Below are 12,117 nucleotides of genomic sequence, written 5' to 3'. Positions count from 1 at the left end.
AGGAAATTAACCACAGCAAGACGAACACTGTCCCAGTGTCCTCATGTGCAGTTTTAATGAATGAAAAGACTATCGTACTTCCTCGCGATTCGCTGACCGCTGCTCGTTGTCCATCGTGAATTTCGTTTCTCTTTTTTGTCCCTCCCCTTTTCGTCCACCTTTAGTTGTTTGTAGATGCTGTCGGTCACGGTTAAAACAGAAGCCAAACGAATCATGTACAAAAATAACCACTGCACTTATCTGCTGCAAGTGCTGCCTGCACAGCAACGCTCATGCCTCCGCCTTGGTTTGTGTGATCAAAATGCATTGCCCATTAAAATATACGTGTGTTTGTGCGCGTATTCTGCAAGTTGGTGTTTGTGATTTTTCCGTAATATCATTCCCCGCTGACAGTAGCATGGGATCGTTGAAAAGGTTTTAATATTGCTGAAGTAACTGTTGCCATTCCGCTACGGGAAAGCGTATCAATTTTGCTTTTATTTCTATTGAAGTGCGTTTTAAAGCGTAGAAAATGTGCTGTACTTGTTGCCGTAGTTGTATTTAATACGTTTTTTTTATGTGTTTCTTTCTTCCCAGTGCCGATCGCTGAGCTTGATGACAGTGTGGCAACGATCAGCGCGAACCATACATCCAACAGCAGCCCCGAAGAGTCGGATGATTTTGTCCTAGTTCCGAACAATATTCCGGTCGATCCCGCCCATGGTGGTAGCTATGACAAGAGGTGTGTAGTTTAGCGCAAATTCCGTCTCTCTATCGACTTACAATTGACATGAAACCATTTTTGTTTTGCCCTGCCAGTAAACCAACTCGAGTGCCTCAACCGATGTCGCAGGCTCAGGCGAGTCCGCCCCGACCCAGCACGCTGCCGATCTCAGAACCGAAACCCGTCCCAACGGCTGCCCGAAAAGTGTCCCGTGCCCAAGCGCAAACGCCTCCAAAGGTGTGTGTGTGTGTGTTGCAAATATCGCGTTTGCTCTCCCAAGCTCCGTGCTAACGCTTCTAGCTTTTTTTCCAGAACAATTCAATACCCCGATCGGAGCCTATTAATATGAAGCGATCGGAAAATCGTGGCAGCAATTGTGATATCCGATCGATTTCACCACCGGCCGTACAGTTTGCCATCGGGACGCCACCGTCCTGCGGTCGGCGAAGATCGACATCCGGTGGCTCGCTGTCGGAAACGCCACCGCCACCCAGCTGCTGGACGGTGAGCCCCGGCTCTCACCAATCGCCATTGCGCCGGTCCGGCACCAGCTCGCCCGTGATGAACAATGCACTCTCGAAGCTGCCGGCCCTCGGCAGTCCGACCACGCTGATGGGCGGTGTGGAGAATAACAATCACCATCACCACCACCACCACGGACACCCGCTGACAGCGCGGGCCTTTACGCTGCCGGAGCTGGGCGCGGCCGGAGGACTGCAGAGCTACCTGGACGATCACACCATCGACGATCATCCGATCAATTTCCACGCACCGGAGCTCCACGCGGAAACGTTGCTAGATGTAAGTGCGGTCGGTCGGTCATTGTGGGATGATTGATGTGGAACGGAAATTCGGTTGTTTACTTTCAGCGAGATCATAACGAAACGCTGGCCAAGCTGAACTTTGTCGTAGCACTGACCGACTGCATACTGGACGTGGCCGACTCGCGCTGTGCCCCGCTGTCCTCGATGATGCTGGCCGATGCGCAACCGGTTCCACCGCACCAGCCGGAACACTGCAAGCGGGCGGAACGCTTGGTGCTGCTGGTGCGAGCGCTCCATCTCCTGTCGGCCGGTATGAACCTGGCGTCAGCGCAGATCCGGGCCGGCAATCTGAAACCTTCCAACAGTGTGAAAAACGGTACGATAATGGTGCTACAAAAAGAGAGTCCCCCCAGTAGATAATTAATTGTTTAATTGTTCATTGCAGTGTTAACTACCATGCACGCAAAGTATCGCTCAACGCTGATCGAATCGAAGAAGCTAAACAGTGCCGGGCTGCTGCAGCGCGCTAACGCGAGCAATATAACTGCTGATAAAATCATCTTTGAGTTTGCGCTGCAGATGGTTCGTATTGTTTTGGGAGCGCGAAATTTGTAAAACGGCTTAACACAAGCTCTAACAAACCCCTGTTTTTTTCTTTTTGTCCGTCCAAACAGTGTCAAATGGCAGCCGTGGATGAACTTTTCAACAAACCAGCTGAATGTTTCCCGCGGTATCAGTCGGCCCAGATTTTGCTGCACTGGTTGGCGCAGAAATCGAAACATCCGCAGGACAAGATATTGCTCTCGAACTGTAAGTAATCGTAAAGGTTTTTTTTTCTTTTCGAATCGAATTTATTAAATTTTCTTTGAATGCATTGAATTATAACGATTCTCTAACTCGCACTTTGTGTCCGTAGACAAAGAGGCCGTGGAAAAGCGACTGTACATCCTGAAGGGACAAGGCTACATCTACACCACGGATGAGCTCTCCTGAATGCACTGCGGTGGATGGTGTATGACGAGCGTTCTATCAGCGACCATACCCTCTATATCTTCACGTTAATTAATTAATGATAGAGAGACGATTTGCTTTATTTTCTATTTCCTTTTGGGGTTTTCTTTTTCGAAACTATTCAAATTGTGTTTATCTAGTTTTCTTTGTTCAAAAGCAAACAGTGTAACGAGTGCATATAATATAATTATACAACGTTGCATTCGCAAAATATCTTTCAGAACCATGCAGGACAGTAGCAGATTGTTTTTTTCCCCTTACTAATTTACACAAACATTTCGCGAATAAATAACAGCAGATTATAACAAATAATCGCAAATAAATGCTATAAAAAAGGAGCAATCAAGAGCACCTGCTCGTCGGTAGTGTACTTTTCCTCGAAATGTATTGTAATGTAAATAACAGTAAAGCATTAAAGCGAACAATACCGAGCAAGAGCGGAATGCGGGATATAGGCAATGATATTCGTTGCGAGGACATTCGTCACACTACCCCGTACCAAAAACCAATCGCCACCGTCGGTTATTTCGAACGAAAGGTGAGGAGGAAAACAGCATTACGCGTGAGTGTGTGTGTGTGGGTGCGCTAGTCAACAACAACAACCACGCATATGTAAATAGGAATGGCTTCAATTTGAATGATTTCTAAAACAAACAAACAAAAAATGCCAACATCCACTGTACTAGATGCCACACAACACGCTGATCATTCAGAACCATTGCTTTCCATTTGAGGCCTAGACCTAATGGGGGAGGAAAAAGTAGACAAACAACTGCTTCAGTAACTGCGCTTAAACATTTAACCAGCTACAGACAGAAGGTTTGCGAAAGAAAATGCGTATACAAATTCAAAAGTAGCACAAGAAATAATACAGCATGAAATAAAATCATTACAACTCCAAATACCCAGGATAAGCACGGAATGTGAAGTAAGCGGTTGGAAGCGCGTTGCATTAGATAAATTCGTATCACCACCTCGAGCAATGTCGTGCACGATCGATTAAAAATGCTTAAAGGGGATTTTCCAGGAGTTCTCATAGCTGTGGGACACTTTATTGACTCTTTCTTAAGTGAAATGAACTTGTTGTAATGGGAATTGAATTCTAGCATTCTTGTTGGACAACTCCAATAGGAATTTACAATGATCCACAAGGACCATAGAGTCCAATATCCATCATTTGAAGTTCACTTCCTATAGGAAAGATTCAAGGAAGTGTCCCACAGCTATGAGAACCACTGGAAACCCTGTATACTGCTGTACAGAGCACTTGCTTGTATGCAATACGCAGCTGTTGCTTGCGTTCCTTTGCCGCTTACGCCAACAACCAGTACAGCAGTTTGAAGATAGGTGTCGTTTGTTCATTATGCTCATATTATACATCAAACCATTGATTTAAGTGCATCACCATCATCATCATCATCATGGTCAGGAGAGGTTTATTCGCTGTGTATTATAGTATAAAGTGTGAGATGAAAGGTGAACAACCGGGATGAGCAAAGAAAGAAGAACAACTATGAATCTGTTGCTGGATTGTATGCTTTTTATTCTGCTGGGTTTGTGTTTAGAACTAACACAGGAAGGAAGTCCCGTGATACTTGTGTGTAGACAAAAAAAAAAAAGAAGGAAGAGAAAAAAGTATCATAGTACAAATGAACGGGTTTATATAATGCGCGGCAGCATAAGGCAGGGACGAGCCAGCGGTCTTTGATGTGTGTGATCTTTGATCTCTGAACCTATGCACGGTAAACGGTAACCGTTCGACACGAGAGAAAACACTAAGGTTACGATCAGGTTTATAATAATAATAGAAAAGTGCGACGGAGTATAGTTGTGTAATGATGCAAACCTCTAACGATCGCTTCGTAAACCAAACCGTACGCGCAACATGTGCAACAACATCATCGTCACCGTCTAGCAATACTCGACTAGTCTGCGGTTTTAATTTGAAAAGCCGGTTGAAAGGATGAGACAACATTATGTCTGCAGTGCTGTGCAGCAAAGCAGAATATTCCACATGCTATCCTTCCGGATGTTGTGGAAATAGATGGGGAAAGAAGAGATTAAACTCAGTTCGCTGCTACACTCAATTTGAGTGAGGGGACCCGTGTACCGGTCATACACAGTACACGCCTCCTGTGAGGCAATGTTAAGGAGATGATTCACGTGGTGTAGGACAGAGCAGAACAGAAAAAAACGAATAAAAATTAACTCCATCATCATCCGCGCGCGCTGCAGCAGCAGCAGAAGAAGGACAGTTTACCTAGCCTAACAATATTGAAGCGCAGCAGTGCCACAAAGGGGCGAAACTCTCTGGCAAAAGCTGTCCTCCGTGTGCCCCAAGCCCGTGCGGGGCAAGATGTTGCGAGAAATATGTATGAAATTAAAACAAAAAGAGTATGTGAAGTAAACCGAATCAATAATAAAAATTCTATAACCAAACTAAAACAAACAAATCCCTACGGAGAAGCTGCACTTCGACATATGTCGACCGGTTGTCCGGCCGGATCGTAATCATTAATTTAAATAAAACTAAACCAAACTTCCGCTGCTTTTGTTTAGGGAAGCTTTCAATGGATTAAATGATAGTATAAACAAATTATTTGACTCCATTTTGGAGCTATCATACATCCTGCCGATCTTCGTGTGCGATATTTGAGTTTGGTCCGCATCACAAGACAGACAAAACGGAATGCAGACGATACCGCCGCGCGCACCGTATGGTAGCAAATCGTTGCCATCTTAAACCATCCACTTCTAGCTATTGTTTATGGTTGATTCCGTCCCCTTTCCGGATGCGTTGGGCGTGCAAATATTTTAATGTGTGACATTACTGGCCTGTTTATATAAACACACGTAAACATGTCGTAAAACTAACCATATGTTCGTCATCCGGCATTCGGCAGCTCAACCTTAGGATATAATATGCGCAAAATGCATCGCCATTTCCCTTTGTGCTGTCGTTAGGACGGAACGACGAACGTTCAAATCACCCATTTCGTCCCTTTCGAATTTTGAAATGCGATAGAACGTTGTTTAATTTTAGCCTAGTTCAATGCGATTATTTCAACAGCTCTCATAACACAATTCGTTCCATAAATGTTTCATTTCCCACACACACACACCATCTCGACGGCAAGTGGGAATTCTAGGTGCTTTTGCCGGTACCGTACCCACGCCGGTACTAATTCTCAGGAATAATTTTACGGCTTTTTGTTCACAAATAAATGGTTAATTTCATCATACTCGGATCGCATGGAGATGGAACCGTCTCGCGCATTATTAAGCACTTGGTCGCGGTACGAACAAAACAACCAAAACGGAAAACTCTGAAACATCTCAAACAGGGTCCAGTTTTACGACTGTTTTTACATTTCGCGCTACGCGCTTACAGATGGTGTGGGTCTGCTCTTGCTCCTGCTCTCTGCCACAGCCACGGCGGACCGAGCGATATGAACCGTCGTGCATCATGCCTTCGTCGACGTCCACCGGCGGAGCGCGATGCTGTGCCCCCGTCGCGCAATAGTGAAGGTTTCTTCCTGTGCAGGCGGCTGTGTGTTTTGTCGCCGCGCTCTCTAGCACGGTCTCGCCCTAACATGTGTGTCGAATTTAACCCGCACTCAAGTCACACACACACAGTCACACAGCTTCCGAATGTGATGTCCTCCGTGAAATAGTGTACACTTGCGCTCCCTCGTGGGAGCTGTGTTGGAGTGTATAGTTTTCTTTCCCATCGCCCCTTTTCCAACGTCCCGGGCCCCAATCCAATTGGAATGCTATTTTCATACCGCTTGTCGTCGTCGTCGTCGTCGTCGCCTGTCGTGCCCCAACTGTTTATTCGGTCGATGGTGCACTACTGAGCGGGGGGTAAATATTGAACCAGCTTCAAACATGTACACTTCCTGAAGGTTATAAAGTGTGGTAGAATGTTTCCAATTCCCTATTTTCTGAGATTGCTTCCTCTGAGCTTTTGAAACAGATGCTGCTGTAGCTCAAAATAAATTAACTGTTTTAAACTTTCCTTATTTCCCTTATTTCATTAACATTGTTATTTAAAGTTAAACGAATTTAATTGTTATGATCAAACAATTTCAAAAATGCCATTTGCCAAAATATCATCTTACGCTCAGAATTCTGGGAGCAAAAAATCCATTATGAAATCCGTCATAAAAATTTATGTCACTGTAATTGCACACATACATCATCTACAGACAGGATGTGGCCGTCTTCTCCGTACCCCTAGGTATGTGGTTCGCTCCAAAAAAGCTCCCAAAAAAATGTCCAAAAAATGCTGTTCAATAGCCGCAAGGATGTGTCTTGTAGCTGCACGAACGCTGTAGTTGAATCTTTTGGTCAGAATGTAAGGTTTTGTCATAATTAAACAATCCATTTCGTTGTGCATCACTGCAATTCGTTGGTGGAATCCTCCCGAAATTCCATGTTGGGGTATGCTTAGCCTGCGGCCAATATGTTAGCCATAAAACGTTCATTCTTTACTCTCTTTACTGCTTATTATATTGGGGACTAAAATCGCCAACATGTAAATGGTTGAGGGTCGTAAAGTTTGGTTGGTTTGGTTTGGTTTGGAGAATGACAACATCCGAAAGATTTTGGGGTCTGCGTCCTCAGCCGGTAATGGGTAATATTTTTTTGTCAGTTTGAAGCACATTCTCTTCTCACCGTACTGTTACCTTATTCTTTACAAATTTCATGTATTGAATTCACATTATCTTTCATATTTTTTTAACAAAAATCAATTTTGCGACCTGTTCTTGAAAAATCCTTCTAGACACTGTCGCCACTGTATGATCACCGCAAACGATCATTTCAATGCATATACTAGTCCAAAACTTTTGCCGTAAAGGTATCTTAAAATGACAGCTTAAATTGAATCCAATCAAAAAGGAAAAAGGTAAGGATAGGATCAGTTTCATTGATTTTAAACCAAAATGTAGAAAAATGTCCATTTTACGCTCTTTTCAACTGGTAGCTAAGCCCAAATAAGGAATAAGGCTTAAGGGAAATCTTGTTCGAGTATGGTGCTTGCACTCCTATCAAAAATAATAAAAAAACATCAACGAGATCTACTAACGCATTGAGTTCCATGCCATTTTTGTTTATGATTCTATGGGGGCAACACACTTTTTGTTTACATCTTTGATGGCTTTCTTATATGACAGCATCCCCCCCCCCTCCCCCATCCCCGGAGGCAGTGTAATTAAATATATCGGATTACAATAAGATGAAATGGAGATACCAATCATTTAAACCAATGCTCTTCAGCCTTGTTAGGTTTGGTTTTGGTTTTGAAAATACATTTGTCGTGGCGCACAACTATTGAGGGCATACATTTTGTAGACTTAGTTCAAAGTTTTTGATAAAACATATGTTTAAATCTTATTCTAAGCATGCCTGTTGAACATTTAATATTGATTGTGGCGATAAAAATAAGAAATAAAAGTTTAACATCAGTGATCCTTGACACTCAAGATGTTAAGGGAAATCGAATTATTTATGCAAGTTTGATTCTCTGGACAGATCCAGGATCGTTATAATCGATTATAATGAATAGTAACCCAAGCGAGTCAACACGCTCGAAAGTAGCAAGGAAAGTAGAAATGAAGTAGCCTTCTACTTCCCTTCTACTTTTGTTGCTTAAAATCAGAAGAATGTAGAAACATGTGGGTTCCAGGAAAGAGCAAAAAATGAGTTCTTGAGTGTACACACACACGCACACGCGACGACTCACGCTTACGTTCTTGTTCTACGTTCTTGTTCGCCCCATCCCCTTCTCACTCGCCCCACAGATCTATTTTTAGATCATCACACTTCCATCGACGGGGCGGTCGATGTGACGATGTGTGTCGTCGCGTGTGTGTTGTCGATTTGGTCAGAAAAACTTTTTCTTCACACCAAATCTCTGACATGGAGCGTCGGCGTACCGATTGAACCATCGCGATTTTGATCAGTGCGCGCGGTTAAAACGACCTTTTGTATTGTGTTGTACGTAGCGTGCGCGCCAAAATTTTAAGAGTGCGCGGAGAGTGAATGTGGGTTTTTGGAGGTGGGGGAATGAGATACAGAGACAATTCCCGTCCGGCAAAATGAGTGTATTTTTTGAGTGATTTGAGTGACGCTGTCGAAATACAGTGTCTCTTCGACGAATGAGTTACACCCTCGCGCGAGCCCTCCCCCTCCCCACCCGTAACGCACGGTGCGCTCTGCAGTTCTCAATGTGTTTGTGTTCTTTCGAGCCATGCTACCAACACATGTAAAGATAGTTGTTTCTTTCGTTTTTCGTTTTCTTTCATGCACTTATTCTAAAACTAAACACAAACACTGTCATTTTTTATTACATTAAACACTTTATTGAAACATAAAGTACACACTAAAGTACACATTTAGAATCCAATGACGTCATACCGGGTCGAGCCAGGCTGCGGGAAACTTGTCGACAATCTGCGTTGACTCTGTTCAGCAAATTCTTACCTGTGGATCCACGCACTGCATGTGCGTCTGTGCACACTGTTTATTTACTGCACACTTCACCAAAACACACCGGCGCACGAGACTTATAACGAAATGCGCATCAATGCACAAACACTGCGCGCGGGACTTTGAACAAAACACGCACAACCATCTCCGGCAAAGCGTCGCGCTGTACTGGTGGTTTTGCACGCGTAGGAGGGGGGGACATACGGAGCGATGGTTCGATGCTGTAGTGTAAGCGAGACAACACGATGTGACGAGCAGCTCCAAGTTGAGCTCGCTGAAAGAAGACACACACACATTCACAGACGGCTCGTCAAAGCACGGTATTTGTATTGGTGTTAGTGAAGCGCGCGTGTAAAACAGAATGCGAACTCTCATCGCAGCGCGCTTCTCCGTGCTTCCTCAAGCTTCCTCATACCCCTTGGCCTGAATCACTCAAAATTTGGGGTCTCATTGTTTGCGTGGAAATTTCGCTGCACATTAACACATACATTCTCACTGCACGGGTTGAACTGCGAATGCTCAGTTCTGAGAGAATATACTCGAGCGCTCGCGCATGAGTGCAAGCAAGCGCGGTATAGAGGATAGAGGGAGACAAACGATTATTTTGCTCCAAGCTTTCTACTTTTGTCCCGTTGGGAAGTTGTTAAAAAAATGCACGTATTATGGCAGTTAATTCAACTATGTTTTGGGAAATTCCAAAAGCATTGATTAACTAATAACGATAATCCTTTATACACGTCTACGCTGCATGTTTAAGCCAGTTTTTAAATCCAGCAATTGCACTTCAGACAATATTATAGCATAAATAGTTACTCTCTCTCCCTCTTGTTGGCCTGCTCCCGATAGAGCTCGTCGGTGTGATATGGCCCGGTCAACAGTAATTCTCCAGGATGCTCGGTCCCTGGCTGCAGCCTCCCATCCATGAAGGCACCCGAAATCCGACAGGTCTCGCTTCACCTGATCCAGCCATCGAGTTCGCTGTACTCCCCTGCACCTTATGCCGAAATGGGGATCGCTGTTGAACATCTTCTTGGTGGGGCATAACATGCCCCAGCCATTGTATCCTGCCAGCCTTCGCCACTTGCAAGATGATCGGTTCGCCGTACAGCTCAGCATGCTCGTGGTTCATCCTTCTCTTCCAAACTGCTTGCTTGAATGCACCGCCAAAGATGGAACAGAGAATGCATAAATAGTTACTATAGCACATTTTTGGGACATCTGTTTCGTTGTTGGAACAGGAACATGTACTGTTCTTGATCCGGAATCCAATTGGGATTACGTTCAATGATCAATATAAATCCAGGACCGGTTTCAAGATCAGCAAGGTTTTCCTAGAAACAGTTCCTAGAAAGATTTTTGATTGACACCTCGGCAATAAGATGCACTGTTGAATTGCCCTGCAATTGAGTCGTGTTGCGGTTTAGTCAAGCCATTAATCCATCAAATCGATTCAAACATGTTTAACAAATTATGAAACAAACAAAAAATGATTGGGGAAGGATCAACGTACAAAGTGTTAAAATACGAAAATGCGCATGTTAGGCCTCACGCGCTAGGACAAAGAAGCTCCCACGCCATAAAAAAGCACCCAGTCGTTAACAACGATCAAGTGCGTAAAGGATGAAAAAGTAAAAAAAATCATAAAGCGCATAGCCGATGATAAAGTCATAAGTGCGATTGCTGAGCATAAAATGAAAACAAATAGAGATTTTTTTGCGTTGTATTATCTTCCCTCATAACCTTCAAGGCCTCATAACCAGACTTGTGCGACAAAGCTAATTTGAAGGACGTTCCTCACCTTTGAGCAAAGAAAGGAACGATGGAACAGTTCGCCTTATTTGCCTTACTATCGAACCATTCAACACGTTTGAATGTTTCTTCTTATCTTCCTCCAAAGCAAACTTTTCTTTGTAACAATTGCCATCCGACCAGGTCCAGGTCTCGCATGCAGAACTCGATCGTTATGCTCATTTAGCGCATAGGATAAGCAATTTTCCACGCTTTGCCAGCGTCTGCGCGCTTTCCAGCAGACGATGCAGACGATAAGCAGACGATGATGCGAAACCGTGAGAACTGTTTTGTCTTCAGTCGGTCAAGGCCGTGAAGCGAAAGGATTAGCTGAAAAGCAAGGAGGTAAGATATTCCATGTAAAGGAATGGTAATGGTGTCTTTCAACAGGATCATGAGACTGTATTTCGTACATAAAAGACAAAGAATTCGTAGATGAATTCTCATGTCTTACTGTCCAAACCTGAGCATCTCAACGCTTTCGATGCTTTAGATGCTCGATTGATACTCTTTCTTATCTTATAATCTATCGGCTGCTCATGCTGCTGTCGTCCCGCGCAGAGTGGAAGCCACATCGAACCCTCCCGAGGCTTCGCAACGTTCTGGGCACAATTTTGCTGCGTGCAGCCGTATTTAACCAACTGCCCGTTCGCCGGGCGCGCTATCCACATTCACACAAAACTTATCGCTGAAAAGAAAGACACCGTTTTTTCTTACTTGCGGCATTCTGCCTTGAGCGGATGAGTAAGTACGGGCAAGAATCGGGTTACTGTTTACTTTGCATGTTTTTCTGTTTATTTCGTCTGGTCGTCAAAAAATAGGTACAAGAAACCCATCGATCGTATCCATTCCACGGCTAGTGTGTGACGGGTGTTCCATGTTCAGAGTGGTTTCGGCGGCCTCAGAGTAAGAAAGTATCGGCATTCGTTCTTGCCTTATTTACCTACGACAGGGTTTTAAAAGAAGATTGCATACAGACAAAAGTTGGGTATTGATAATAGAAACTCGAATTATAGAGAAAAACTCCATTTTTATTTTGTCAGACATGTTTCGATCGATAAACAGAGTGTTAATATCGGAGAGCAATGTTTCATCTATTATAAGAATGTTTGTTATTATAAATTATTGATAATTAATAAATAATAATTAATGATATCCGAGTCTTTCTTCCTGCGATAATCATAATTGGATTTTTTAAAGAAAGAATTAAATTCGTATTAGATTTCTACAAGAAAACCCAACATTAAGGTTGAACGCTCCAGTTTCTCATTATGCATGATCTGATTGAAAAAAATGATAAAAAGAGAAACATTTGAGAAGATTAGCAATTAATAAGCATCCTTAAATACTTTTGTCTTG

General features: G+C 43.6%; 1 protein-coding gene across 2 annotated transcripts in view; it reads left to right on the top strand.

Moving 5' to 3' along the window:
- Positions 1-4,016, top strand: part of LOC120954671 (serine/threonine-protein kinase ULK2) — a 37,146-nt gene extending 33,130 nt beyond the window's left edge. For both annotated transcript variants that reach the window (XM_040374788.2, XM_040374789.2), the window contains exons 9-15: positions 577-721; positions 799-940; positions 1,016-1,504; positions 1,573-1,843; positions 1,913-2,049; positions 2,142-2,277; positions 2,384-4,016. In XM_040374788.2, the coding sequence (XP_040230722.1) occupies positions 577-721; positions 799-940; positions 1,016-1,504; positions 1,573-1,843; positions 1,913-2,049; positions 2,142-2,277; positions 2,384-2,460 (1,397 nt within the window). In that variant the 3' untranslated portion in view covers positions 2,461-4,016. The remainder of the gene's footprint in view (positions 1-576; positions 722-798; positions 941-1,015; positions 1,505-1,572; positions 1,844-1,912; positions 2,050-2,141; positions 2,278-2,383) is intronic.
- Positions 4,017-12,117: the final 8,101 nt, after the last annotated feature.

This window comes from Anopheles coluzzii, chromosome 3, assembly GCF_943734685.1.
Source record: "Anopheles coluzzii chromosome 3, AcolN3, whole genome shotgun sequence".
Classification (NCBI taxonomy): domain Eukaryota; kingdom Metazoa; phylum Arthropoda; class Insecta; order Diptera; family Culicidae; genus Anopheles; species Anopheles coluzzii.
The sequence above is the reverse complement of the archived record's forward strand: the minus strand, read 5'-3'. Positions and strand labels throughout refer to the sequence as shown.